The sequence below is a fragment of the Heptranchias perlo genome, chromosome 25, assembly GCF_035084215.1.
Source record: "Heptranchias perlo isolate sHepPer1 chromosome 25, sHepPer1.hap1, whole genome shotgun sequence".
Lineage (NCBI taxonomy): Eukaryota > Metazoa > Chordata > Chondrichthyes > Hexanchiformes > Hexanchidae > Heptranchias > Heptranchias perlo.
Genome location: NC_090349.1, coordinates 33,994,335 through 34,010,893, shown reverse-complemented (window position 1 = coordinate 34,010,893; position 16,559 = coordinate 33,994,335). Strand labels below are relative to the sequence as shown.

General features: G+C 42.5%; 1 protein-coding gene across 1 annotated transcript; it reads right to left on the bottom strand.

Moving 5' to 3' along the window:
* Positions 1-374: 374 nt before the first annotated feature.
* LOC137342196 (2'-5'-oligoadenylate synthase 1-like) lies at positions 375-13,250 on the bottom strand. The gene is made up of 6 exons (XM_068005945.1): positions 12,907-13,250; positions 10,880-11,177; positions 9,044-9,219; positions 5,555-5,805; positions 3,877-4,009; positions 375-2,062 (listed from the first exon to the last, which is right to left on the bottom strand). The coding sequence occupies exons 1-6, from the start codon at positions 13,084-13,086 to the stop codon at positions 1,562-1,564; spliced, it is 1,539 nt and encodes a 512-aa protein (XP_067862046.1). The 5' UTR covers positions 13,087-13,250; the 3' UTR covers positions 375-1,561.
* Between the last annotated feature and the right edge of the window lie 3,309 nt (positions 13,251-16,559).

Here is a 16,559-nt window from a genome sequence, read left to right as displayed (position 1 = left end):
ATTACGAAGGATCTTTTTTGTGCAGCATTTGATAGTTAACTTATTGTGGTATCGTGGAAGCAGATTCAATAGTAATTTTCAAAAGGGAATTAGATATATACTTGAAATGAAAAGGTTTGCAGGGCCATGGGGAATGAGCAGGCGAATAGGAATAATTGAATAGTTCTTTCAAAAAGCCGGCACAGACACGATGGGCCGAATGGCCTCCTTTGTGCTGTATTTTTCTAGGATTATTATAATATATGCAGTTTACTTGACAAATAATCTACTCACTGCACCTTTATATATAAACAAACTTATAATGCATTCATAACAGATAATTACAGCAAATGAATACGTAATCTACGAATGAGCAAAACCAGTCTAACAGTCTATTGAACTTTAAAGCAGTTTATTTGTTCACTACTGCAGTAAGAATTGCTGCCAATACAAAACATAAAATAAATGTAAACGATTGTTATTCAGTTAATTTTGAGCAGAGTAGTGCTCCTGCCAACTGGCCTTCATCTTAATGCCCGTTGACAGAGCAGACAAGTTATTGTCCAAACCACAGAATGACTCTAATTCCCCAAGGCAGATATCTGTCACACCAATTGACCTGGAGGAGCGAGTGGTGGGACCACATTCTAACAAAAAACAAATAAAAGCCCAAAAAAGTGCAATGATCTCTGGAGGGATGAGGGTAAATATATTCTACTCTAAGTACCATTCCTTCAATGACTAAAACTTTAAGATACATGTTTCAAAATGCACAGAATCAGCCACACTTAAGCCTTACCCTGTTACGAGTGTGCAAATATGGTTGAAACTTGTTAGTTTATTTTGTGACACATCTTAATATAGATATAGTTTACACAATGTGAACAACACTATAACAAAGAAAGAAACGATTTGACCCTTTCTCTCCTTGGGTAGATGGAAGCAACCTCATGGATTCACATCTGGGGCTTCTACAAGAAATCAAGACTTAAAGCTTCCTGTATTAAATAGCCTGGTCACTTATACATGAGTGGGTTGTTTACAGCTCCTAATTTCTTCTCTTATTTACCCAAGACACTGGAATGTGGAGGGCCGCTCTATCTTGTCTTATTAAAGGTTTGGACTTTCTCAGTGTCTCTGTTCTCATCCTTGATCAGATGTGCTGTAAAACCAGTTTTCTCTCCTTGGGTAGATGGAAGCAACCCTCCACCTTATGGGTAGTTTAATTTGATCATTTCTGTCCTTTTAGCTGTTTGTGTGTTAATGCTTAATCTAATTTCTATAAGCGTGAGCTCGTTGAATGTATTAGAATGCCTGATGCAAAAGTGAGTGGTTTATATGTTTAATGTGTTAAAAACACCCACACTAAACATAAGTTTTAAAAACTAGAAAAATATCATGTAAAAGGCTTAATCTTACAACGTGAATTCTGTTTAAATTATAGGCATTTTGGTCAGATTCAGGCAGATCAGTGGAAACGATTAATATGCATTAACCTGTCACAAAACAGTTTTAACTAATTCTAATTCAATCTCAAAATTCAATTTAAAGTCATTAGTATTGCTATTGATTTTCAAACTGTTTAATTATGATGCTCCGCATTAAGGAGCTGAACCTCCCTGCCACCACGCAGACGCAGGTTGATGAAAATGGTAGAAAATGGCTTAATGCCATAGTATTCCAGTGTGCGTCCATCTTCTAGTTGCCTCGATTCAAAGGTCAGGTAATACTGGTCTGAACGAAGGCGCTCCAAAGATTCAATTTTATTTTTCAGACTCAAAACAGTGTCAGTTCTCTGTACATTTAGTGTCAGGTTCTGCCCATTTGTTTTCTTGACAAATATTTCCATTTCGTTTGTCATGAGTAGGTGAAGAGTTGCATCAAAGAATATTCCGGAATCCAACAAGGTTTTGTTGTCAATCAGAATGGTTTTATTAAATATCAGGCGTTGCTGCTGAACTGGAATCCTCGTGTGTTGCTCGATTTGTTGTTTGATCATTGAGATTTTGCTATAAAGGTTCGCATTCTGTTGTAATGAGGAACCGTCCAGGCCAATCACTGTGATTCCAAACTCCTTCACTGGCTAAGACAAGAAAAAAAAGCACAAGAAATAAAATGTTTTCTGCTTTTTTATTTTGGGGACTGAAAAAGACACAGACTCAGTTCAGTATTTTTTGTAAGTATTACGATAATTATATTTCCCTAATTTTCTTCCTGTCCTCTCCTGATTGATTCTTGCTGGGGTGATAGCTACACTCCAGTACATAGGAACATAGGAACAGGAGTAGGACATTCAGCCCCTCGAGCCTGCTCCGCCATTTGTTAAGATCATGGCTGATCTGTGATCTAGCTCCATATACCTGCCTTTGGCCCATATCCCTTAATACCTTTGGTTGCCAAAAAGCTATCTATCTCAGATTTAAATTTAGCAATTGAACTAGTATCAATTGCCATTTGCGGAAGAGAGTTCCAAACTTCTACCACCCTTTGTGTGTAGAAGTATTTTCTAATCTCGCTCCTGAAAGATTTGGCTCTAATTTTTAGACTGTGCCCCCTACTCCTAAAATCCCCAACCAGCGGAAATAGTTTCTCTCTATCCACCCTATCTGTTCCCCTTAATATCTTATAAACTTCGATCAGATCACCTCTTAACCTTCGAAACTCTAGAGAATACAACCCCAATTTGTGTAATCTCTCCTCGTAACTTAACCCTTGAAGTCCGGGTATCATTCTAGTAAACCTATGCTGCAATATGTCCTTCCGAAGGTGCGGTGCCCAGAACCGGTCACGGTACTCCAGGTGTGGTCTAACCAGGGTTTTGTATAGCTGCAGCATAACTTCTACCCCCTTGTACTCTAGTCCTCGAGATATAAAGGCCAGCATTCCATTAGCCTTATTGATTATTTTCTGCACTTGTTCATGACACTTCAATGATCTACGTACCTGAACCCCTAAGTCCCTTTGGACATCCACTGTTTTTAACTTTTTACCATTTAGAAAGTACCCTGTTCTATCCTTTTTTGATCCAAAGTGGATGACCTCACATTGTCTACATTGAATTCCATTTGCCACAGTTTTGCCCATTCCCTAATCTATCAACATCGCTTTGTAATTTTATGTTTTCATCTACACTGCTTACAATGCCACCAATCTTTGTGTCATCGGCAAACTTAGATATGAGACTTTCTATGCCTTCATCTAAGTCGATAATAAATATTGTGTATAATTGAGGCTCCAAGACAGATCCCTGCGGGACTCCACTAGTCACATCCTGCCAATGTGAATACCTACCCATTATCCCTACTCTCTGTCGCCTTTCACTCAGCCAACTTCCTAACCAAGTCCGTGCTTTTCCCTCGATTCCATGGGCTTCACTCACCACTCACCCGAGTGGCCACTTTTTATGTGTGAGCTTGGACAGTAAGTGTTGTTTGACCATTCAACCATGGAGGGCATCACAACCAAGTCTGATCCTGTCCCTATCTGATCTCCACACACATACAATATGCTGGTCAGTGGGAATCTTAGCTGATTCCTTCCCCACCTCCCGTGCAGGGGTGCTGAGACCAACTATAGCACTCCCACAGTCACCCAGCTGAGATCAGTTAACTCACTACGGACTGAGGATTGAACCTGGGAAGTTTCTGATTTGTGTGACTTTACATAGCCCAGCTGTCAAATATTAAAGATCTATCAGTACCAGACCCGATGAAAAGAATGAAGGTTTCCAATTGAGGATTGAGGTAAATAATGAGAACAATGTCCATTCACCTGTGTGACCTCTTCAAGTCTATTCTGGACAGAAGGAACTCCTGCATCTATTATCTCAATCTACAGATTTTCTACAATCTACATTCCCTTGTATCAGAACTGCATCATTTATTAATACCATTTTACCTCGACAGCCCACCCTTGGACTCCAGAGACACATGGCATGCTCAGGCATTTCCTGGCCTCATTTACCATCACCTGCCAACCAGCGGATGAAGCCACATTTCCAGTCGGATCAGCTGGGTCAAGAAGTATTGGCCTGAAAAATAAAACCATACCAACAACAATTATTAACCATGTATGAGTCATAAACTGGACTGAACATTTGATGAGGAACTTTAATATGTGCCACAAGAAAGACTATTAGTTATACAATGGAGATTCTGAACAAATGTTGGGAATGGATAAGAAGTTGGCTGAAAGATAGAAAACAATAGGTTAGTGAAGTTATGTTGGGATTGCAGGGGGAGGGGGGAGCGGAAGTACTAAATGGGGTGCCCCTAGGTTTGGTGTTGGGACCACTCCTGTTTCTAATTCACAACAATGACTTGGATTCTGAAACTTAATGTAAATTGGTCAAATTTGGAGAAAATACCAAACATGGAGGGGCAGTGGAATCGGAGGAGGTAATTCAGAAATTACAAAATGGGGCTGAAATGAGGCCCATGGGGACATTATTTCAACAGCCACCCAAGTCCTCTGCCAGCGACCTTGCTGCAGGATGCGGGGTTAATGGGAGGTCACCTAATTTACATGGGGCTGCCGGGCATCTAGGCCACTAGGGTTGAATCTCAGGCACCTGCCTGCCTCCAGAGGCCACAAAATATGGTTCCGGTGGCTGGGAAGGCCGGGGAACGTTGCCCCCACTCACCCCAGAGATGCCAGATTGTCACCACGGGGATCACTCTAAAACATGTTTAAACATTCCGCCTTAAATCCTCTTCCGCCCATCAGGAATCTGGTACATTTCTCACTCGGCATATTGGTCTTCAACCTTATGCTGGGTCCCTATGAGGCCACGGTTACAGGAACTCCCAGCAGAGGGAGTACTTTCCCTCAGTCCCACCCCTCTCAACAACAGTGGTCCAGTTTGGGGTCAGAGGAGATCGTTGTCACTGAGGAGATGAGGGCTTTCTCTAAACTATTTATGACCCACACTGATGCAGTTATGGGTAACTCAAAACATAACAGCAACTTTTTACTTGATTTTAAGAGGTTTTCAAACCTTAGGAGAGTGGGCATTTATTTCATCATCATGGGTTGTCTTTCTCTAGTAGAACTGTTACCGAAAATATGCTTTGTATTATGCTCTAATTTTCCTCAGTTGTTTATGAGTCAGAAGGTTGAATGTTCAATACCCAATCCAGAACTTGAGTACATGACTTAGAATGAGAGGGTGCTGCATTGTTGGAGGTGTCATATTTCGAATGAGATGTTAAATTGAAGCCCTGGGGTACTATTTGAAGAAGAGCATGATGTGCTCCTGGTGTCCTTGGCAAAATTCCTCCCTCAACCATCACCACTAAAAACAGATTAACTGGTCATTCATTTCATCTGCTCTTTGTGGGACCAATCTGCATTGGCTGCTATGCTTGCTTACGTAACAACAGTGACTATACTTCAGAAGTAACCAATAGGCTGTGAAGTGCTTTGGGGCATCTTGAGGATGTGATGAAGCTCAATATTAATGCAAGTTCTTTTTGTGGTGCCCGTCTGTACAGTAGGTCAGAAGAAGGTTAATATAAACTAAAAATACTGGAGCAGCTATAATTGTTATAGTTTTAAATGTGGTTGAAGATTTTACCTGTTGGCACGGAGTTTCTCTAGTAGAAAGTCTGCAATGACTTTATTATTGACATTGTAGCACTTGGGCCAGTAGATGCACAGCTCCCGATATCTACAGATGAGTTCAAGGACTGTCCGGAACCCTTCAGCCGTGACAAACCTCTCCTGGTGATTGCCTTGCTCCCAGGCGTAAATAGTCAGCAGCTCCACTGCATACTTAGCAGGCAGGCGCACTCTATTTCCCAACTCAGATTTCCGTGGCTTCACATACTAGAATAAATTGTTGACAAATACAAATACACAAATGTGATATTAAAAATATTCACCCCTCCTCCCCATCCTGTATTTTTGTTTCTATATTTTTATCCTTTATTATTCTTCCGAGACCACACAACCTCCCTGAGAGGACAGGCCGGTGCTATACCCAGACCAATGCTGCCACATAAGCATCCCCTAAGAAGTCCACATGATCAGCCCAGAGTGGCCCTCATTCCAATTTTTTCTCCTTCCATCAGAGGAAATGCCTAATCTCTGCTCAGCATCCCTCCACAAAGATAAGGCTGGGAACAGAAGCGCTCCATGTTGGGAATTGCAGACATGAACCTATAGAACACTGTGTTGATGTGACAGAATTCAAAAGAAAGAACAAAAGAACTTGGATATTGAGAGCACCTTTCACCACCTCAAGGTATTCCAAAGCACTTCCCAGTTACTTAAGTATTTTGAATTGTAGTCACTATTGAAACGCAGCAACCAATTAGCACACAGCAAGATCCCACAAACAGCAATGAGATAAATTACAAAGAATGTACAGCATAGAAACAGGCCATTCGGCCCAACAGGTACATGCTGGTGTTTATGTTCCATGTGAGCCTCCTCCCACCCTTCTTCATCTAACCCGATCAACATATCGTTCTATTCCTTTCTCCCTCACGTGTTTATCTAGCTTCCCCTTAAATGCATCTATGCTAGTCGCCTCAACTACTCCTTGTGGTAGCAAGTTACACATTCTTACCACTCTCTGTGTGAAGATGTTTCTCCTGAATTCCCTATTGGATTTGTTAGTGACTATCTTATATTTATGGCCCCTAGTTCTGGTGTCCCCCGCAAGTGGCAACATCTCTATGTCTACCCTATCAAACCCTTTCATAATCTTAAAGACCCCTCAGTCTTCTCTTTTCTTGAGAAAAGAGCCCCAGCCTATTGAATCTTTCCTGATAGGTATAACCTCTCATTTCTGGTATCGTCCCAGTAAATCCTTTTTGCACCTCCTCCAGTGACTCTATATCCCTTTCATAGTGTGGAGACCAGAACTGTTCGCAGTACTCCAAGTGTGGTCTAATCAAGTTCTGTATAAGTTTAACATAACTTCTCTGCCTTTCAAATCTATCCCTCTAGAAATGAACCCCAGTGCTTGGTTTGTTTTTTTTATGGTCTTATTAATCTGCATCACTACTTTTAGTCATCTATGTATCTGGATCCCTAAATCCCTCCGCTCCTCTACCCCGTTTAGACTCTTATTTTTCATGGAATATGTGGCCTCCTTATTATTGCTACCAAAATGTACCACCTCATTCTTATCTATATTGAAACTCATTTGCCAATTACACGCCGATTCTGCAAGTTTATTAATGTCTTCCTGTATTTTGTCGCAGTCCTCCTCAGTATTAACTATACCCCCCAAATAAGCCAGATAATGTGCTTTAGTGGTGTTAGTTGAGGGCTAAATATTGCTCGGGACTCCAGCAGTACTCCCTGTCCTTTTTCATTAATGACATGGGATATTTTGGGTCCACGTGAGAGGGTTTAGCATCTCATCTGAAAGACATTGGGGTAGAAATTCACTTCGGTCCATTCTTTGGACTGAAATAGGCAGGATGCTGGAGGCGTGCACCAGAAGCCGGAAACTCACCCAAAATTGAGTCTCAGGCATCATTAGCATATTGCAGGCAAGCTCCAGGTGCCAATTGGGTGTCCAGAGGCAGATCGGAGGTTCCATGAGGACGAAGTTGGGCCAGCTGCCTTTCCGGCAATGGCCGTTAGGTAGGTCCTACGGGGAGGGGTAGGAGAGCGGGATGGGGGGAGACAATGGTTGCCCAGCAGCTGTCCTCAGGAGTGCCTTGGAGCTGGGAGGGGTACTCCTGCTCCCCCGGCTCCACATAAAGATATGTGTCAAAAAATGTACTTACGTTGAGGCCGCATGTAGAACCAAATAATGGCTGCATATAGTAACATCACTAGTCTTAGCCAGAATGGAGATGATTGGGTAATTCCCCCGTCAATCACGCCCAGAGACCGCACTACTCTAAGTGATTAGGATTGATTTAACACACATGAGTTCTGTGGCTGTAAGTCCCGCCCTGCCTCATTGGCTGACACAGTGATGTCAATAGACACTCCGCCAAAAAAATGAGGGGAGCAGCCCCGAAGCTTCAGCACTGACCAATTTCATTCAAGTTCCTTAAACAGGCATTATACCCCTCATTAACACATTCAAGGAGCCTAACACCTGTTTACAACAACTGCCCAGGATACCTGAAAATTGTCCAAGGCCAATATGGCATCAGACGTATTTCTGGTGTCCTTGGGATGCAGGGCATTGCCTTGAGAAATTATTCATTTTTACCTCCATTTTCTGCCCTGAAAACTGGCACAAGGAGATCCAATTTCTACCACATAATTTTTCAATTGATCCTTCAGTGATAAATTAACTTTTGTTTGATTGTCTTTTGTTGTGAACGCTGGAGTCCAGTGGCACCACAAAATTGGATGCAGCTTTTGGCTGTGAAAAGGAGTAGGCTGATCAAACTTGCCATTTGCAGGTCCAAAGTAACTGAGAAAGTCACTCTAAAACATAATGTTGAGGGAATGGGTGCAGTGTAAAAGGTTTAAAGGCAAAATCCCTGATCCTGCTCCCAATGGGAAGCTATGCTTAAAGGAGGTGCAGGTCGGAGGAATGAGGCTCCAACTCTGTACTCCCTTATTGAAAGCAGCTCCTCCACAGAGCACAGCATCAGGGAATTTGCTCTTTAATACCTTTGAGAATCAGGATCTGGTATAACATGTTTTCAACCTAAATCAGAAGATGCACAGGAGCTCTCCCCTTCCTCCAAATTCCTTCCAACAGCTTTGATCAAAGGCAGATTCCAGTAGAGGAGATGTGCTGGCTTGAGGCAATAAAAGATCTTCAATTATTCCAAATATTGACCCTGAATTTCTGTGGGGTTCTGCCGATCTTCTGTCATAACTTCGGCAGGAGACTGGCACAGCTCCCGGAGAAACGGCACAAATGGACGTTTCTCCAAGAGTTCATCGAGCTCCCACCATTCAAACATTCCAGGCAACTATTTCCTGGTTTTCAATGAGGGACATTCCCAGAATCATCTGTATCTTGTGTCGTACTGATGCACGACGAGACACAGAAACTAGCTACCTTTTTATTTTTGATGTAACGATGTTCCCATGGTCCACCAAGGATTAACAATTGCTCTGTTCCCCAGTTACTCACCTTTTTGTACCAATACTTTAGCAGGCGAATCAAGTCTTTAAGTTTTGAAGTACGCTGCTTCACAAATTCTTTCTGAAGCTCAGTAAAGCAGGCAGAAAATTCCCCACTTGAAACTTCATTTTCGCTTACAAAATTGATTAGTTTGAGATGGGCTTCATTTTTATCATCCTGTCCCACTGCAAGAAATAAAATGATTAATGAGCAATGGCTTCTTGTGGCACCAAGTGGTTCATTGGACAAGTACTTAATGAGAACAGGCCATTTAGCCCATCAATCGAATAGACCATGTATACCTGCATTTTAGTGGATGCTCCCCAATTTATTTAATCTTGTGAATAAGGTGAATAGCCACAGGGGAATATCTTAAGTAGAGAAAATTCTACTGTGAAAGTTCCTCACATTCCCAAAGGTGTCTACAATTAGGTGTCTATAGATCTCGAACCATTCCTAAAGCAAGAGGATAGTTACATTGAAAGTACAGTACAGAAACAGGTCATTTGGCCCAACTGGTCTATGCCGGCGTTTATGCTCCACATGAGCCACCTCCCACCCTACTTCATCTAACCCTATCAAGGTCCACTTCTATTCGTTTCTCCCTCATGTGCTTTTCTAGCTTCCCCTTAAATGCATCCATACTATTTGCCTCAACTACTCCTTGTGGTAGCAAGTTCCACATTCTTATGACTCTTTGGGTGAATTAATTTCAACTGAATACCCTGTTGGATTTATTGGTGACTATCTTATATTTATGGCCCCTAGTTCTGGTCTCCCCTGCAAGTGGAAATATCTTCTCCATGTCTACCCTATCAGACCCGATCATTATCTTAAAGACCTGGTCCAAAGCATCTGCTAATGCTGCTTTAGATCTGGCTGCTAACAAGTGTGTCAGCAAGTGGAGCAACTCATTCTCTAATCTTTCCTTCTTCCCTGTTGAAATGTATTTGCTTCCTGATAGTCCTTAATTATGTTAGATATTAATGACATATAGTGAGCATTAGGGTAATCTAATAAGACAGTTAATGTCAAAGCCACTAATTAAGAGTGCTGTGGTTCTTGAGCCAAGCAGAGCAAGAAGGTCCCAGGTTTCAGTGCTCATCTTAATCAGGGCAGCATTGGGTTAGTACAAATGACCTCAGTGTCCCTGGGTTGGGAAGAGAAATAAAATGTCGAAGGTTTTTGACTTCTCACAACCCAGAGGCTGTTTCTGGAAACTGGACCGTGTGTGGTCATCAGATGTAAACAGACAGTGGTTCCCCCACTCCCCGTGGTAAAATGGTCTGTTGACACTCCTGTCTTGGTATGAAGAATGATTAGCTGGGAAAAGTACCAGAGCACTCTTGGTGGCCAAGGAACTGAATCACTTTCTCTAGAAAAGGAGGGAAAAGGAAACAAAATTCAGACATTAAATTAAGAAACATTACCGGCTAGATTTGCTTTAGGAGTATCCTTAGTATCCTAGACTTCCCATCAGCCATCATTTTAATACCAAACTGGGTTAACCCCAGTGTTAAAATAATGCCAATCAAAAACCTAGGCTAATATCCCTCATTATGTCTCTGTGAAGGGTCCCTATGTGTCTGTGACAGGCTATTGCATCTGATACACTCAGAAAGTGCATTGTAACATATTCTTCCTTAGCAACAGGTCTAATAACTAAATAAGGAAACTCAACTGTTGCATCATCTTAACAAGGAACGGGACATGTGATGGAGCAAAGGGGATAAGGTCCACTCTCTTCCCATCTTTCTTGATGAGTAGCAGAGGCTCATGGAAGAATTAAAATTAAATTTGAGCTTTAATGATAGGTGCAAGTGTCTTAAAACAATCAATTCTTACTGAATGGATCAAATGCTGGCAAAACATCAAACTCCACACATTCTGAATTCTTCTTCGATTTCACTGTGAAGCTCATCGATCTTGGTGGGATGCCACTGTTCCATATTCTGTTGATACTGATATCACTGATCTCACATGCAATGCTTGATAAGCACTCTTCCAGTACTTGGTGAATTTCCTGAAGAATTTCATGCCTGGTGTCTCTCTGGTCCTGGAAACTCTGGAAACAACTGAGGAAGACGACCAGATCCGCATCTGAGCCATTTCTTAAAGCTGTTCCTTTCCCTGTTGACCCAGCCTAAGAAAAGGAAGAAGAATGGACAATTATTGATGACTATTTCAGCTACTGGTGAACTTACTCATTTCAACAATGTTGTATATAAAATGACCGCATTGAATCTCTTCAGTCTTGAACAGCCCTGGAGGCAATACAGACAATCTGTATCGTTGCCTTAGGCTCGGAATTAGCACTGATACAATTTTTGCTGTCATTTTCCTTCTGATTTTTTCCTCTTGCCCCCTTTTCTTGAAGATGCTGACTTTTGATGGGACACAGGTCCATGATCACCCTTCAGCATTTCCCCTAAACAGCCATTCTTCATGTGTGATCTTAGACCGCAGGTGTCAGCAGGCTATTCAACTGTGTGGAGCCTCACAGTCCAATCTTGTCCTCACTAGAGGTACACACATGCAGGCTTTCCAGGAAGGTTGGAAAAGTGATTGGTTGACAACCCTGGCCTGCTGGTTCCCTTTTTGTCTGGAGAGTTGTGGTCAATTTTAGCACCTGCATTACTGCCCCTGCTGAGACTGGCTAACTCAGCACTGAACAGCAATGAAAGCTAAGATCTTCCTGGTCTGTATAACTCAGTACCACACTGTGTAGTGCATTTACCTACTGAGCCATCGATTTACCATTTACATTTTTGGGTGTATTTTGCAATTTGTTATCAAAAGAGTGGTTTAGCCCTATTTAGGGATTTTTTTGAGTGGGCTTAATTCTTTGCATTTCCCATATTAGCCACTGGCAGAGTTAGTGCCGAGTCAGAATCTGCCAAACAACATATTGTTTAAGCATGAGAATAAAACCATAAGATGCAAACTAGGACTCATAATACCTGTCATGGTGACCTTTTCCAAACTGAACAGGCTCAAATAAGAGTGAAGCCCCTAACTACCACCTAGCTGTGGTCTGCTGTCTCTCTTCCTTCCCTTGTACAAGAGCAAATGTGACAGACTCACTATGGCGTTTCTTCATTGCAGCTGACCTGCAGATAGGATGAATGGAGGCAGCATTGAGAAAGGGAGGGGGAGTATTGAGGAAGCAATACTCACACATTCTTTCCCAAATTATTAGGTATATTTTATGTATAAATAACCTGAAATTTGTATTTTAAATAACACAAAGTACTGTATTGCTTTACATTTAAAATTTCTTTTAAAAGTATGCTGTTCCTTTAAGAAATCGAAAGCATGCTGATTTTGAGAGGAGCAGATTTAAAGCACACGATACCTTTGAGAGAAATACATCTAAATCGTGCAAGTTCTTTAAGAGGAGCAGATTTAAAGTAAATTTTCTCTTTAACAGAAGTACATCTAAAGCATGCTGAAGCTTTAAAACAAGCAGGTCAAAAACATTTAGTCCCCTTAACGGAGGCAACACTTCCTCAATTAATTGGCCCAGATTTTGCTGGAGACTTGCACCATTGTAATGGCACATCTATATCATTTCATGGCGCAGAATTCCCCGGGAAATTATGGCCATCCTGCCCAACCCCGTTAACTTGGGTGAGGTACCGGTGGCAACCGGCACCCGTGGAACTGTATCCCAGAGCGAGCCTACACCTTCTGGAGAAGGGAAGTTAAGCGCAGAAAACAGGAAACTTAAATGTTTAAAATAATTAAAAATTAGTAATCACATCAGAAAACACCTCCATTCATAAGCAAGGTAAAGTAGCTGATATATTAAATAGTAAATTATTGTAAACACTTTTAATTAAATATTCTCCAGTAAAAATAAAATAGCTTACTTTAACGGCTTTGATTACTTTGATCTCAGGTTGTTCGATAAAACACCGAGTCTTTAAAAATTCACAGATCCTGTGCACGGCGTTCCTCACATCGATGTTAAATTTATTCGGCTCCAGGTTATTTTTAATGAAATTGTCCAACCTCCTGTGCTCAGTGCTGTAAAGCTCCATCTTTTCCATCTTTCCAGCTTTCACACCAGTGAGGCTGGTGTGACTGCAGCCTCCTTATATCAAATGTTATCCACATCACTGATTTGGATCTACACCCAATCCAATGTTCATATTTTTCAGTTCATCGCTATGCAGTTGATTCTAGATCAACACCAAATTCGTTTCGATTTCCTCGGAAACTTAACTCTCGGCTCTCTTTGGTTTCAGTTTCATTTCTCCAGTTGCCAGACCAGTCTGTAAAATTCAACATGACACTGGCACTGGTCACGAGTTAATGGAAAATATTATTATAGCTTCCTTCTTTCCCACACCTCAAGTTTGCTTCCCCTTCTCCTCTAGGGTCTTGAGTTTGTAATCTGAACTGACATTACAACGGTCCTGCAGGGGAAACTACGAAGAAGACAGAGTTCCTCCCTAATTCAAAGGGAATTTGTTGGAAAAAATCTAATTATAAAGTTTGAGTCCTTCCCACTGCACTGATGACATTCCCTTCAGAGGAAGACTGCAGCAAAACGGCTCCTTACAGTATTGGATTATCTGATCCTATATTTCCACCTATAGCCCCTTTATTTTACAGTTATCTGCCTTATCCTTCCTTTCTTTCTTCAAGGTGTTGACTCGTGTTATGATATTAGCAGTCCACCAGTGCCGCACTGACTGAGGTTTGATGCTGAATGTCAGTAGGGATCAAAGCTGAGCCCTGCCTGTCCTCAGCCGACAGATCATCTTCCGCCATTTCTGCCACCTTCAAAACATTCCCACCACCATCTTCCCTTCCCCTCCCTCTCAGCATTCCAAAGGGACTGTTCCCTCCATTACACTCTGATTCACTCTTCCATCACCTTTATCACCTGTTCGGCTTTCCCTTGCACCTTCCCACGCAAGTGCAGGAGATGTAACACTTGCTCTTTCAACTCCTCCCACACCACTGTCCAGAGCCCCAAACGCTCCTTCTGTGTGAGGCTGCAATTTACATGTACTTCATCCAACCTAGTATACTGTACTCGCTGCTCAAGGTGCAGTCTCCTCTACATGGGGGAAATCAAAAGCATATATGCAATGGCTTTGCTGAACACCTCTGTTCTGTTGGCAAGTGTGACCCCAAATTCCCTATCACTTGTCATTCCATCCCATTCCCACTCTGACCTCTGTGTCTTTTGCTTTCTACAGTGTTCCAATGAAGCTAAACGTAAGCTTAAGGAACAACACTTCATCTAGGCACTTTGCAGCCCTGTGGCCTTAACATTGATTTTAAATAACTTGAGACCTTGACAACTGCTCCCATTTTCTCCCTGGCAGTAGGTGCTGGCAATGTGGGATGGGTGTGCTGGCGTTTTTGGGGATGGGGGGGGGGGGCGCATGGAGCGGGTTAGTACTCGGGGTGGGGCCCCCGTTGGAACACTAATGGTGGGTGATCTGCCGTCTGAGAAACAGAGCGAAAGGATAACTGGCCAGAAATTTCCAACTCTGATTAAGTTTATGGACATTGCTTGCATGCCACAAACTTTCTACACCTAACCTGGGCAGCAAAGGAGCATTGTAAACTTAGAAGCTTAGGTCCGGAACAGCAGCCAATATGTGCAAGTGAATGGACACGGAGGAAATTCAGGTTACTTGGCATAGCAAAAATTAGGATAGATTTGTTCACTGAAGCACTCTTGCAGGTTCCGACTGCCCATCATGACCTTGGAAATGACTTTGTCCCTGCTGTTAATTGTATGATTTATATCAATTAGTGTTAATTGCATTCAGGTGGTGGGTATCAATTGGACTCTCTGGTATCCATTTAAATGAGAGCTTATCTCGGGTGTGGAGCTGGTAATATGGATCTCTGTGAATAAAGACTTGGAAGCAACTGAAGACCAGGCTCTAATTTCCATCCTTCACCACCTGCCTATCCAATTTATAACACCTGTAATTTGGGATGGGACCTGTGGCCTTGTGTTTAGGCAGAGAGAGGGGTTTCACTCCACCTCACTTATACTGGTGGAGTGGGACCCCTGAATTTCAGGACCAAAGCATTTCATTAATTTGATAAATTGACAGCTGTGATGCACTGTATTTTTATATCTTGTATTGTTTAGATGATTAGTTCCATTTTATCAGTTAACTTGTCACAAATAAAACATTTAACAAAATAAATGAAGGGATGATGTTTTTAAGATTGAGGGGTTCAACAGCTCCCTGTTTTCAGCCTCCTACACTGTTCCAATGAAGTTCATAGCAATTTCGAGGAATAGCACCCCCTGTAAGGCATTTGTGGCCCTCTGGCCTTAATATGGACTTTAATAACTTTGGACCTTAACTACATCTCCCACTTTCTCTTTGGCAAGAAGTGCTGACAACGTGGGATGGGATGCGATAGTATTTCTGCGGACAGGAGGAAGGAACATGTTGGTGCTTGGGGCGAGGACCATCAGAACACTATGCTGGTGAGGTGGTCTGCACCTTGGTCTTTTGTTCCTTTGCCAGTTCCTCATGCTTTTCTTTCTACCTGCTTCATTTTCCCACCTTTTTAAACTATTTACACATTCTTAGTTTCATTGTAGTTTCATAGCATGATACAGCACAGAAGAAGGTCATTTGGCCCATCGTGCCTGTGCCAGCTCTTTGAAAGAGCAATCTAATTAGTCCCACTCCCCTGCTCTTTCACCATAGCCTAAGTATTTATCCATTCCCTTTTGAAAATTATTATTAAATCTGCTTGCACCACCCTTTCAGGCAGTGCATTCCAGATCATAACAACTCTTCCTTGACATTCTTCCTAAAGTTTGGTGCCCAGAATTGAACACAATGTTCCAGCTGAGGCCTAACTAGTGATTTATAAAGGTTTAGCATAACTTCCTTGCTTTTTTACTCTATGCCTCTATTAATAAATAGGCCCTATGAATACACAGGATCTGCTCAGACGAGGAGGAACGCGATGGACACCTACAGACGCTGAAAGACGCCCTCGTAAGAACGGGATATGACGCTCGACTTGTCGATCGACAGTTCCGACGGGCCACAGCGAAGAATCGCATAGACCTCCTCAGAAGACAAACACGGGACGCAACCAACAGAGTACCCTTCGTCGTCCAGTACTTCCCTGGAGCGGAGAAACTACACCATGTTCTCCGCAGCCTTCAACATGTCATCGATGACGACGAACACCTCGCTAAGGCCATCCCCACGCCTCCACTGCTCGCCTTTAAACAGCCACCCAACCTCAAACAGACCATCGTTCGCAGCAAGTTACCCAGTTTTCAGGAGAACAGCGTCCACGACACCACACAACCTTGCCACGGCAACCTCTGCAAGACTTGCCAGATCATCGACACGGATACCACCATCACACGAGAGGACACCACCCACCAGGTACATGGTTCATACTCCTGTGACTCGGCCAACGTTGTTTACCTCATATGTTGCAGGAAAGGATGCCCCGGAGCATGGTACATTGGCGAGACCATGCAGACGCTGCGACAACGGATGAACGGACA

Bases quoted from the DNA above. Each gene is read 5' to 3' on its own strand.
- LOC137342196 (XM_068005945.1), bottom strand. From the start codon at position 13,086: ATGGAAAAGATGGAGCTTTACAGCACTGAGCACAGGAGGTTGGACAAT. The intron at 11,178-12,906 runs GTAAGCTATTTT...TCCTTTTCTTAG, and splicing joins AAGTAATCAAAGCCGTTAAA to GCTGGGTCAACAGGGAAAGG. The intron at 4,010-5,554 runs GTAAAATCTTCA...TTTATTTTTCAG, and splicing joins GAGAAACTCCGTGCCAACAG to GCCAATACTTCTTGACCCAG.